Raw genomic sequence first — 13517 nt, forward strand, 5'->3', positions numbered from 1 at the left:
GATGTGGACGTTTCCGATGCCCCCACTAGCCGCTGAGACATGCCCCACAAACCTACTCCTGGCCTGTCCGGGGGAGACTGCGTTTGGAGACAGGGCCCTTGCTGGCTGTCATGGGGTCAGTGAGGTCGTACAGGGAGGGGATGGGTTCCCTATCAGAACGAAGAGGAGACTAACACAGGAAAGGGGATGGCGTGAAGGACGAGCGAAGCGGAAGTGGTGAAAAACGAAGCCTCAGAAGCCAGCCCTGCCAGCCTCCTCCATCTCCTACTTCCAGCCTCCAGAGCCTCCAGATGCACGCCTCTGCCATTCCTGTAGCCCGTGGTCAGGCAGCCCCAGCAGTGGATACCCACCCCCTTGTAAAGTCTCTAAAAAACGTGTCCATTCCCTAACGGGGCCTCAGAGACGGAAGGTTCCGGCTCGAAGCCGGCTCAAGCTGCACATTCAGAGCCAGCAAGAGCCCCAGACATGCCCTGTGCAGCTTCCCCGGCCTCCCCCCCCCCCCCCGAGGCATTCTGGGTCCTGAGAGTTTATGTAAAAGGTCAGTCAAAGCCAGTAAACCACAAGACGGATGGGGTGGGGGTGGGGGTGGGGGTGGGGGTGGGGGTGGGGGTGGGGGGCGGGGACACACGTCACAAGTCTAAGGCTTCTGAGACAGGAGTGAAAAACTGTGAGGATCTTTTTTACTAAGACAAGACCCTGCTTCCACGGAGAGCCCGGCCCAGGGGGTTCCTGAGGACAAGTGGGATGGAGTCCCTGGAGCCGGGGCTGCTGAGCCCTGCCTGCCATCAACAATTGCTCCGTGGGTTGGAGCGCAGGTGGACAGCCCTCTCCAGGGGAGAGCTAGGCGAGGGCTTCCTTCTTTCCCATCTCTTGATGGCAGCAGAGAGGAAGAGGAAGTGAGACCTCAAACCTGAGGGGGTGTTCTAAGCACCAAGTTCTCAAAGACCTAACGGGTTGGCCGGGGGGACCATAAAGGAAAAAGGTTTTAAAACAACAACCAAACCAGGCAGGGGGCAGAGAGGAGGGACGCCGCACAGCTGGGATGGGAAGCCTGAGGTCTCCTTGGGGACGTGTCTCCTGGGAAAGCAGGGGCCGTGGATGGACACATCCATTTTTCTTGCCTAGGAAATGGTTCCGGGAGGATCAGCCACTCTGTCACTCCACATCCTTGTACTTGGTGAACAGAGTGTAAAGGACTCGCAGAGTGGATTTGAGGTCCAAGTTCACCACATCTGCAGGAGGAAACAGAGAGAGTCAGCTGAAGAGGAGGGATTTCAGGAGCTGTGAGCTGCACCACCACATGTGTAGCAGAAAACTGTCTGCCGCTGGGGCCCTGACCACACACACACACACACACACACACACACACACACACACACACACACCGCTGTCTCTCTTTTAGTGCTCTGAACTGCTCTGGCGGGGGTCTCACCTTCAGGGCGTGCCTTGGGCTTCTTGAGTCCTCCATCCAGCATCAGCTCAAAGGCAAAGGCCACGTTGTGCACCTGCCAGAGACAAGACAGCAGCAGGGTCAGTGCCAGTGAGGGCCACGTCCCCCACACCTGACCATGTCCACACATTCCTTCCTTCCGTGTAGAAAGAATGGACTGCTTCCCTTTGTACAAAGCCCACCAGGACACAGGGGAAGCACACAGGGAGTCCACTGGGCGCAACTTAATAGTTCCTGTTCCCCGTGTCACAGATCTGGGTTTAGGGGATGGAAGGATGGCAGCTTCCAGCCTGCCCTCCTCCCCCAGGGTTGATAGCCAAGTGCTCCCTCTGAGCCAGAGTCCATCACATGATGAGACATGACAGACTGGGAAACTGAGGCTTGGGGAAGACAACTCCCTTGCAAAAGCACTCAGCTCTGGACATTCCTCTGAGCACAGGGCAACTTCGTGCTACCTGTCAGATAACTAAAGAGCTGGGCATCCATGGAGGCCTGTATCTCTGTGAGGTAGGTACACTGTTCTTGAGGCAATTGGGGATCCTGTTGGAATTCAGGTTAGCTCAAAGGCCAGCATGAAGGTCTCTGGTTACAGCCCCAACTATCTGCCTGCCCACCCTGCCCTGCCCTGCCCATCCAATGGAACACTCACTCCATTGAGGCTTCCATTCTGCTAATGATGGCCAGAGGCTCCAAGCAGGAGTCTCTCTGTTTTGTTTAAAGTCTACAGAAGTCAAGACCAACCAAACCATGTGCAGCTTCTACCTACCCTGAGCAGAGGAGGATGAGAAGGTGGAGCAGCAAACCAGTAAGTTGACAGACACCAGCTGGACAGGCCTGAGAGCTCACAGTGACCAACTGTCTCTCCAGTAGTGACAGTGTCTGTCACTCCACTCTGGGTGAGCCAGGAGTGCCAGCAATAATCTGCCTTACAATGTCAATCGTGAATTAACAGAAGGCAGGAGCCCACAGGATCTGCGCTGCCTGGTCTTGTGGCTTCCTTCACCCCAGGGCCAGAGAGTGAACCCAGGGTTTCCTGTGCACCAGGTACATGCACTGCCACTGAGCTATTTATTTCTCAGCCTAATGTTGGTTGTTTTTTTGTTTTTGTTTTTGTGAGACAGTCTCATTTAGGCCAGGCTGGCCTCAAACTAAGTCTAAGGGGATAACTTTGAACTTCTAACCTTCCCGCCTCCACCTCTCAAATGCTGGGATTACAGATGTTTATTATTGTGCCTGTTCACACAATGCCAAGGATCGAACTCAGGACCTGCGTATGCTAGGCAAGTACTCTACCAACTGAGCCACATCCCCAACTAACATCTTTGGTTAAACATGTAGGCTGCTGCTTTGTTTGAGGGAGCACATGGTACATCTACTCTGTTTGCTGAATCTCTGCCTCCTCCGGCACTCTTAAGATGTCACCAAGATGCCCGGGGCCAGAGCAAAGGACCCTCAACTTCAGGCCACAGAGCTGATCAGAGACATTGCCCTGCCCCAGTGCAGGGCATGACCCTCCCAGCCACAAGGACTAGGAGACAAATCCGTGGGTCAAAGCTCAGAGAAGTGTGGCATTAACTTGTGATGACCCTCACCACCATCCCCAGGAGGAAGAGGCCCAAATGTATATGTAAATGTGTGTAAATGTATGTAAATATACGTGTAAATAAGAAAGGGACCCAATCCTCATGCCCCCCTGAGGAGAGGACCCACATCCCAACCTCCTGTCTCCCTGGAGAATGGGTGGGCCCTCTGGATGTGTGTCATCACTAGAGGCATCCTTGAAGCCTTCTAGCTCAGGGCAGCGGCCAGCAGAGATGTTCAACCTGGTTTCAAAGGGAGAAAGCCAGGCTGGGGAACGTGGCTTCTCCCACCTGGGCAAAGCCTTGTTTGGACAAAAACCCAGTTCTGCTGGTTATCCACAGTTCTCACCAGCCTCCTTATTAGTTTAAACAAAGACAAGATTTCCCAGAGATGATAATAGCCACATGGGGGCCTGGATACACAGGGTCCTGTTCACCAGATACTCTGACCTCTGGTCTCTACAACTACCTCAGGCTCCCTGGTCCTGATGAGCTCTGTCCCGCTCAGTCCTCACCACACTCGCTCTCCTTCCATGCCCAGTGTGGACTCCAGCATGCCAAGACCTCTCTAATCTGCCCAATTCTATCTCTGCAGGCAAGACAGGAACGACATTTGGCCACGAGCAGACAGACTGCTCGGTGCCAGGAGCCGGCAGATTGATAAACACTGGCCTGTCCCCTGCTGTTCCCCTGGCTCCCGCTGCGGTTGCCACCGTCTGCCTCCAGGCCTCACGGGCCTCACGGGCCTCACACTTTGGAAAACTAAAGTGGCAGGTGCCATGAGTCCCAAGCAGCCCAGACTGGCCTCTGCCAAGTCCCCGTAAGTGAGGCACTGACTCTTCAGTTGCAGACCTAACTGCGGGGGACCTGGGAGGGACAGAGACTGGCACAACAGGGACACAGGTGGTGTGGGGTCCATCCAGAGGGTCCTACGAGAGGAACTGTCTAGGAAACCAAGCACAGAAATAAAATATGTGTACATATACACAGCCCCACCACATACACATATATACAGATATATCGTATACACACACACACACATACACACACACATATACAGATCCACAAGGCATACATGAGGACACATACATGCATACATAAACACACACCCACATACACAGACATGTATATTTATATAAATGAATACACATACATACACATGTATATACACTCATAAACATAGACATACACACATATATATATACACAAACATAGACATATACATGTACATACATATATACATATACTGACATCTACATACATGGCTGCACACAGTCATGTATATATACACGTGAAGAGACATACATTTATACATATGCAGACATAGACATACACATGCATACACACACACACACACACACACACACACACACACACACACGTCTTCAGATGACACAAACCGCAGACCACGGACAGTGTCTGGGGGACTGCAGCATTCTGAACAATCATCCTCCATTGTCGATCACTAACAATACGGAAAGCAGCTATTTTGCATAGCATTTGCATTGCATTAAGTATTATAAGCCACCAGACAGGATTTAGCATCCACAGGAGGAAGTGTGTAGGCTTTAGACGACATTTCACATGTGGGACTTGAGCATCTGCAGGTTTTGGTACCCGAGGGGGCCCTGGAACCCGTCCCCAGCAGATTCCAAGGGATGATTGTAAATATTTGAAAAAAAAAAAAGCCCTATTGTGGCAGGAGGGAAAAGAGAAGCAAATTGACACATGCAGGCACATGTCACAGAGCTACACACGTGTCACCCCGGGACATAACATTTGGAGGCTCCCAAAGCAGGCCAGCCCAGAGGGCTGTGTGTGGCATTTGACCAGAGTCATTCAAAAACAAAAACAAAAAAACCCAAGCCTGTGGGAAAGACTTGGAGGAGACACGACCAAGCAAACTTGGATGCACTGCATGCCACAGAGGGGTTTCCTAGTCTGTCTTCAGGGAGCTGTATCAGATTGAATCCCACATGTTGTGTAGCTCCCCATTCTAAAGGATACTGAGGGGCTGCAGCTGGTCAGTGGCACCAGGGGACATTCCTCCTGTCTACCCCAGTGAGCTGGGGCCGCTCCCAGGAGACAAGGCACTTACCTTCTGGTCAAAGCTGTCGGGGGTCAGATAGAAGTTGTGTAGGGGGACGAAGTAGTCTTCAAGGAGGCCCAGAAGCAGAACCAGGTACACGCCGTCTGCAAACTGCAGAGAGAACTCAGTGACAATTCTGGGGCATGTGCGGGGCGGAGAGACACCCTGCGTGTGTGTAGGAGGGTGTGGGAATGCCCACAAGCTGCAGTGCTCCCCCCCAGGACTCCCTCCCCACCTCAGCATCCCCACCCTGCACTGCAAACTCTCAGCAGAGCTCAAGGAAAGAGCCCATGCCCTAGTCACCCACAGGAGGGGACCAGGGGTCCAGAACAAAGGGCCCTCACTCTTGACACCCTGCCCTGCCCTCAGCAAGCCAAGGAGGGGCAACGGCTGCTCTTCAGTGGCAGCAACCGACCCCTGAGACATAGAATACAAATTCTGCCCAACTTAACCAGTTTTAAACAATTTTAATTTTTAGACTTTATGTGTATGAATGTTTTGCCTGCATGTATGTATGTGTACCACGTGTGTGCCTGGCACCCATGGAAGTCAGGAGAAGATATCGGATGCCCTGGGACTGGAGTTTCAGCTGTGAGCTGCTATGTGGGCACCAGGAACTGAACTCAGGTCGTCTGTAAGAGAAAAACGTGCTCTAATGCACAGATCCACCTCTCCAGCCCTTAAATTTGTATTTATGTGTGCATGTATGCATGTGCACGCATATACCACAGTGCGCATGTGGAGGTCAGAGGACAAGTCTCTATCCACCATGTGGGTCCTCTGGGTTGACCTCAGGTCATCAGGCTTGGTGACAAGCATCTTGACCTGGTGATGTGCTATCTCACTAGCCCCATCTTTACCACTTTTAAGTGTTCCGGGGGCATAAAGAGCAATTCATACTGCCATGCACCGTTACCACCAGCCATCTCCAGAATTCTGTCTCCATTATACACAGGCTCCCTAGGCACCCCCATACTCCTTCCATTGTTATTGTTATATTATTATTATTTTATTACTTATATTTTATCTTTTGAGTCAGAGTCATAAATGTATCCCAAGCTGGCCTCAAACTCAAAATGATCCTCCTGCCCCAGCTTCCTGAGTGCTAGAATTTTGTTGTTGTTGTTGTTGCTTGTTTTTTTTTTTTTTTTAATTTTTTTATTTTTTGGGGTGTGTGTGTGTGTGTGTGTGTATGTGTGTGTGTGTGTGTGTGTGTGTGTGTGTGTGTTATAGTGCATTGTGTATATATGAGTACGTCTATAGACAAGTATGCAGGGGTCAGAGGACATCAGGTGTCTTCCTGTATTGCTCTCTACTTTATTTCCTTGAGGCAGGGTTTCTCACTGACCCAGGAACTCCCCATTTTTAGCTAGTTTGGCTGTCCAGTGAGCCCTACAGATCCTCCTGTCTGGCCCCCACAGCACTGGGGTTACAGGTGCACATGACCACACCTGGCTTTTTACCTAGGTGTGGGGGATTTGAACTCAGGTCCTCATATTTGTACAGCACGTGTTCTGGCCCATTGAGCCCACTCCCCAGCCCAGTTATTATTATTATTTTTTTAAACAGGTTCTCACTCTAGCCTAGCCTGGTCTGGAATTTTCAGCCGTTTTCCTCCCTCAGTTTCCCAAGTATTAGGAACATGTGCCCTCAGCCCCCTTATCCTTTCTAGCTCCGCTGCCTCTTTTTCTTGACAAACCATTTTAACTGTGGCTCTTTATACACCTTCACCACTCAGACAGCAGTAGCATCACTCCTGGGCAAGCAATATTCAGAACTCCTGAATTTGACACTATTTTTTTTATTTTTAGATTTATTTTGTATATGAGTGCTTTACCTGCAAGTATGTATGTATGTATGTATGTATAAGCATGAGGTGCATGCCCAATGTCCATGGAGGTCAGAAGAGGACACTGGATCCTCTGGAACAGGAGTTAAAACGGTTTTTGTAAGCGACTATATGGGTGCTAGGAACCAAACCCGGGTCCTCCACAAGAGCAGCAGCTGCTCTTGACTACTGAGCCAACTCTCCAGCCCCCTTGACTCTCTTTTAATTACATGATTTATTTGGTGAGTATGTGTGCCCACCACGCATGCCCACTCATGCCACCGCACACGTGTGGAAGTCAGAGGACAATTTGTGGGGGTCAGTTCTCTCCCTCAACCATTTGGGTTCCAGGACCAAACTCAGGTTGACAAGCTTGGCAGCAAGTATCCTCACCCTCTGAACCATTTTGCTGGCTCCTGAATTTGGCTCTTTAAAAGCTTATTAAAACACAGAAGGTAGCTTCTGGGGGTACCAGTCATATTTCAACCTCCACGTAAATGGTCAGTGACTGCCGTAGTTAATGGCATACCCACAGAATACCTCTATCATTAAAGGAGGGTCTACCTGTCAGGGCCTTTTTCTAACATTCCCAGGCAGGACTTCTGGAGAGGTGGTAGGGGCTAGGACCCCTCACAGGCCTTCAGCTTCCAGGGACTAACATCTCCAAATATGTCAATGACAGCCTAAAGAAGGGGAGGTACCCCTTTAAAAGCTCAGACCCTTTCAACCCAGCCCTCCACTGTCCCCGAGGGTCTTGGAGACTCCCACCTGACAGCATTTAAATGAAAAAGGAAACATCACAAATATCTGATTTGAAGAACCTGGAGCTTAGGGGGGAAATGCCCCCCTAAGAAGCAAAAAGCATAAAGTCATTTGTGAGCAGATGACTGGCCTTCCAAGAGACGAGCCACCAAGCACAGACTTAATAGGATGCCAGCGATGGCCAAAGCAGACTTTGCCCAGTTTACACTGTGTGATGGCAGGGAAGAAAAAGACGTGAGCAAAAATACAGCTTTCCCCCTGGTCTAAGATGCTCTGGCTGTGAGTCCTGCAGGGCCACATAAGAAATGCTGGGTGGGCTGCCATGGATGTGGGTCAGTCAGTTGTTCACACAGCTGATGCCAGCCTCCATGATTAGACCACCCCCGGCCTCATGGTGCATGCTGCTTTGCTCTTACACCTCCATGTCTGCCTCCATTTCTAGATGTTAACCCCAAGGAAATAAGCAGGGCACAAATAACTGTGGGTGGAACATCCGCCACTCGGCATGTGCAGGACGGGGAAGGGGTCCAATCATAGGGCTGCTTTGCTCTAATGCAGCCTCACACCTGAAGGGAAGGCAATTACTGTTTTAACAGTGCTGGGGAGGGAACCGAGGGTCGTGAGCATGAGCAAATGCTATGCAGCTGAGTTGCACCTCCCAACCTAAGAAAGTTATGGTTAAAAGAGCCCAGTGCCAGGCATGGTGGTGTGTTCCTATAACCTTGGCACTCCGGAGGCTGAGACAGGAGATCACCAAAAGTTTAAGGCCAGCCTGGGCTACAAAGTGAATCCAAGCCTAACCTTAAGACCCTATCTTAAGGAGGGAGGGAGGGACACGGGACACACACACACATACACACACACACACACACAGAGAGAGAGAGAGAGAGAGAGAGAGAGAGAGAGAGAGAGAGAGAGAGAGAGAGAGAGAGAGAGAGAGAGAATGAATATGACTGACACTGAAAGAGAAATAGCTTCAGACAGAGACATCCATCTCTCGCAAGAAGATGCCCAAATGTGTTTAGGGAGAAAAAAACCAACAACACATTACAAAACAGCTGTCCAGTGTGATCGACTGTTATTAAAAAGAGTGAGTGTGTTGTTTTATGCATGAACACTTTGAAAGAGACCAGGCGGAGTTGCGGGGTGGGCATTAGGGAGGGAGGGAGGGAGGGAGGGAGGGAGGGAGGGAGGGAGGGAGGGAGGGAGGGAGGGAGAGAAATAGCTTTTCACTTCAGCTTCCTCGGCTTCAGGAAATCTAAAGTGTCACCCAGCAAGCGTGCTGCATGAGCAAACAGCTAAGGATAAGAGCCGAATTTGCAAATCACGGGCATGCGTGTGCATGTGCACACACGCACACATACACAATCTGCTCCCTAAGGCAGACCACACGGCATACACCCAGAATCCCCAGGAGAAGTGCTTGGAACAAACCCCAGGGTGCAGTGGGGTGATACATTATGGTGACTTTCGTTTCGTTGTCCTTATCTTCATTTTCAGACATTTCTGCGATGAACCTGAATTACTTTTTTAATTAGAAAAGCAAATGAGAGAAGTTAAGGAAAGAGGAGGCAATCGAAGAAAACGCCCAGGGGTTTAGGGAGGATCAGCTGAGCATTAGGGATGTCTGCGCCGGGGATTCAGACTCGGGACTCAAGCACAAAACCAAGCTGGAGAGAATTCTGTTGGACCCTCAGGGCTTCTTGTCTGCTCAGAGACTGTCACCACAATGGCGCTCTAGCTGGAGGAGAGAGCGTTTGAGATACACATGGAAGAAAGAGTTTGTCCCTATTTCCCCAAATGGATGTTTATTTCTATTCTTGTAACTTGTATGATACACGGGACGGGCAACAGGCTCGTGCCACCGTGCGTATGTAGTCGGATGACAACTTGTAGGAGTCAGTTGTCTCCTTCCACTGTGTGCGTCCCTGGGGATCAAACCCGGGTCCTCGGGCTTGCTCGGTAATCGCTTTTACCAGCTGAGCCATCTCGCCGGCCCCAGGTTGGATGGGGCATTGTCTCCATGCTGCCACGGGACTAAATGTGAGACTGTGGTGTCTCTACCACAGAGGGCACAGAGTGTTCCAGACCCGTAGACCTTCCTTCGAAGCAAAGGGCCCTGTGGCAGGGTGGGATGGAGTCGTGGGGGTGGGTGCTAAAAGTTGAACCGTCTCTCCCCAAAATAAGTTGGAGTCCTAATCCCTAGACTCTGTGCACGTGACGCCATTTGGAAGCAGGGTCCCTGCTGCACTTGTATCATTAGGGTGGGCTCTAATCCAGCACGATGTTTCTTTGCTCTCATGCATCCATTTCTAGACACTAACTCCAGGGAAGCAGACGAGGTGGGGGTGGGGAGGGGCACAGAAAGCTGTGTGTAGAATACAGATGTACAGACACAGAGATGCAGACACGGGAGGAGGTCCCGGAAGATGGAAGTAATGTATCTGTGGATGCAAGAACAGCAAAGCTCCCCTGCAGAAACACAGCAGAAACCACAGAGGGATGGGAAGGAGCTAGCCTGCCCACCCTGGGACTCTGGACTCCCAGCTTACAGAGTCCATGGCTTCAGCCTTCAGTCTCTGGCTGCCACAGTTACAGGAAGCAGAGGGTCTGAGCAGCCAGCTTGATCTGGCTGGGGCAATGCTGTGGGCTACACACTGGAAGCTCCTCCTGAGAGAGACAAGGTGGTCCCACTTGCTGCCACACCCGACCTGAGTTGAGAGCTGCTAGAAGCACAGGCCAGAGGGACCCTTCACCAAAGCTCTGCCTACCTGGGTCTCCAGGTCGGTCACCTCCAAGTTCAGCTTATTCAGGTGTTTGTTCACAAATGTGATGAGAGACTGTCAAGGCAGAGAGGCAAAGGCAATATCAGCAACCTTCTGCAGACCACCCCCAGCCCCCAACACGGCAGGCTGAGACCTCTAGACCCTCTTCTGGCGGCTAAAACAAAAAGGCTGTGCATCAGACACCATGCTCTTAAGCCAGCCCGAGTCTTCACGGCACAGTGCCAACAGGGATCAAGCTGTACATTCAGTCTGGTCTATATGACCCTATTGTGAAAGGGCACTGCCATGCCACACATTGCTGAGTGTGTCCTCAACACACAAGGCAAACAGACATTCCAAACACCTTTCATCACTTATCTCCGCCTTCCCTGCACCCACAGAGCTTTTAGACAGGGTCTGCATAGGCATGGGTCCTATGAGAGGGGTGGATGGGGGGGAGCAAAGATCTACCTTCTTCACAAGGTTGAGCTTGTCCGGAGCGTGGTCGAAAAGCGTGTCGAAGGCATCCCGCTCTGCCATGACATGCAAGAGAGGACACAGAAGGGAGTTCTAGAGGGCACTCAGCTACCCTCATCCCAACCTTCAGCCATCGGTTCTGGAAACAGCCACCCTGACCCCTCAGGATGTTCTGCCTTGGGGTTTCAGCCTGCTTGATCCCTCGAGTTTCTGCCAGAGCAGAGGAGCCTGCAGATTGGCATTGCCCCTGAGTATGAGTAAAACTGGGATCGTGAGCTGGATTATGAACCAAGGGTGCGTGGGGCTTTCTCAAGCTCTTTTAACTATCTGTAAAGCTTTCTTTGGGCATGGAATCCCAGGTCACACATGGGCACCTACATGCTTCCACTGAGCACCTGAAGTATCCTTGCCTCTCCTTTCCTAAGCTCTATCACTGTCTGTGAATCCCACTACTTCTACTCTTGGCCAGGTCTGCTGCCCCCATTCCTGGTCCACCTCCCCTAACCTGGGGATGACCACGGCCTCCAGGTTAACTCTCCCCCCTCAGCCAGACTCTAAAAGTACAACTGTCTTTTCACCACTGGCCCGTGGAAAACCTACCTCCTCTCATCCTCTTAGACTGTGGTCCATCCTCTCTCCCATGCGTATAACAAGATGGGCACCCTCCCACACTTCTCCATGGCCTTTCTGCAGCCCTGAGGTACAAACATGCCTCAGGGCCTTTGACACAGCCTCTCTGTCCCCAGGTTGCCCTCCAAGGTCACCTCCTCTGAAGGGTCCAGGCTTGCATTTATCACAACTTGAAATGACAGTTTCTCCTGCTGGACCTTCGGTTCCTAACTCTCCTGGAGAGATGGATGATTCTCCCGCTCCTGGCCCTGTCTCTGACTCCTACAGCAGGGAGGTTCAGCCGAGGTGCTCAGCGTGAAGGCATCTGAACCCTCAGTGTCCTCCGCAGGATGCCTGCAGGCAGCCCATTGCTCCCTGAGGTGTCCCACTGCCTCCCTCTTCCCTGGTGAACCACAACCTGCTCTGTTTCACGTGTGCAAGCTGTCACCCGATCAGCACAGAAGTCCCCATCCTTCCCTACTGGAGGCCACCAGAGGACAGAAGCCTTGCAAAATTAGAATATGAAAAAAAAAAAAAAAAAAAAAAACAAGTTGGCAAAGAGAGAACCCTGGAACCCTGAAATCCCTCCCTTCCCACAATGGACACCTCCAGCCCACCAAGGCTGACAAAGAAAAAAAAATTTTTTTAATCTGAAAATCTGCATGTGCCTCTGGCTCGGGACACAAGTACTCCAAAGAGTCTGTGGGTGGCCTGGGGCTCATTGTAACACTGTGGCACAGCCCTGGGGGTGCAGATTTAAGATGCTAGCGAGAGATGCTGACACACGAATTTGTGTGAACTCCATGTGACAAACAGAGCACTCAGAAAAGCCTACTCTATGCAAATGAACCAAAATACCCTTGCTATGCAAATGAGGGGAAAGCCTGCTCTAAGCCCAGCCCGGCAAATTGGAAGCCTCATTTCCTCACTTGGATCACGCCTCAGTAAACCTGCTGCTCTGGCTGTAACTGTGTGTGTCTCTGCTCTGTTCTTTGTTCAGGGACACAAGAACCTGGAACCCCTCCAGAGGTGCCTTCTGAACCCCAATATCTGCTAAGATTTGAAAGAAGTGGGGACACAGAAGTCTTTGGGATAAATGGCTACAACCTCGGTCAAAGTGGAGACCTGGGGGCTCCAGGGCAACAGCGCACTGCAGAGGGAGCGGAGGCCCTGGGAGGGACCTAGGCCCTGACCTCTGTCTTCTCGGTTCCCGGGGGCATTGTGTGATCCTGGGACCCAGCTAGCAGAGAGGCCGTCCACTCTCAGCTCCAGCTTAGAGTCCTGGCAGGAGGGGGGTGCACAGGGAGCCTTCTCCCACCTTGGGGGAGACGGGTGTGCTGAGGAAGAGGAAGGAGGAGAATGAAGGAGGCTGGGGTGAGCTGAGCAAGCCAGGGTTCCTAGGAGAAGAGCCAGCCAGGATGGTCTAAAGGAAGCCTCCTATCCACCTAGGCCTAAGAGGAAGGTGCCAGAAATTCAGGTCAGGGTCTGGAGACATCTCCGTCTAACCTCCATCCAACGTCTTCAGTCTTGGGGAAGGTGAGAGGCAAAAATGGAGAGAAGGGACCTTGTGTGTGTGTGTGTGTGTGTGTGTGTGTGTGTGTGTGTGTGTGTGTGTGTGCATGTGTGCTCGCTCAAGCATGTGTGCGTGTGTGTGTGTGTGTGTGTGTGTGTGTGTGTGTGTGTGTGTCTGTTGGGGGAAGGGAGGCAGCTCCTTCCCCTAGGAGCCGGTGGGGACGAAACGCCACCCTCAGTTAGCACCAGCTGCCACTCACTTCCATAATCAGCTAAGTCAGATTATCCCCCAGAAAACAATCTGTAAAGGAGCAAAAGGAGCTCAGTCCTCAGGAAGCAGTGCAGCCCTGTAAAGCGGCTTAGGCAGAGCCCCAGGAGCCGAGACTCTTGACGTCACTGGTTTATTTAGCTGGGCCCCTGCTGGGCTGCCAGAATGCTATGTGGG

The 13517-nt window shown here is 51.6% G+C and overlaps 1 protein-coding gene across 1 annotated transcript in view; it reads right to left on the bottom strand.

Annotated features, from left to right (window-relative positions):
- Positions 1-911: 911 nt before the first annotated feature.
- The window catches only part of Parvb (parvin beta), an 87651-nt gene continuing 75045 nt past the window's right edge, over positions 912-13517 (bottom strand). Inside the window, exons 9-13 of the mRNA XM_059247778.1 lie at positions 10946-11007; positions 10481-10549; positions 5129-5230; positions 1433-1505; positions 912-1232 (exon numbers count right to left, since the gene is read on the bottom strand). Coding sequence (XP_059103761.1) covers positions 1156-1232; positions 1433-1505; positions 5129-5230; positions 10481-10549; positions 10946-11007 — 383 coding nt within the window. The 3' untranslated portion in view covers positions 912-1155. The remainder of the gene's footprint in view (positions 1233-1432; positions 1506-5128; positions 5231-10480; positions 10550-10945; positions 11008-13517) is intronic.

The sequence above is a fragment of the Peromyscus eremicus genome, chromosome 20, assembly GCF_949786415.1.
Source record: "Peromyscus eremicus chromosome 20, PerEre_H2_v1, whole genome shotgun sequence".
Lineage (NCBI taxonomy): Eukaryota > Metazoa > Chordata > Mammalia > Rodentia > Cricetidae > Peromyscus > Peromyscus eremicus.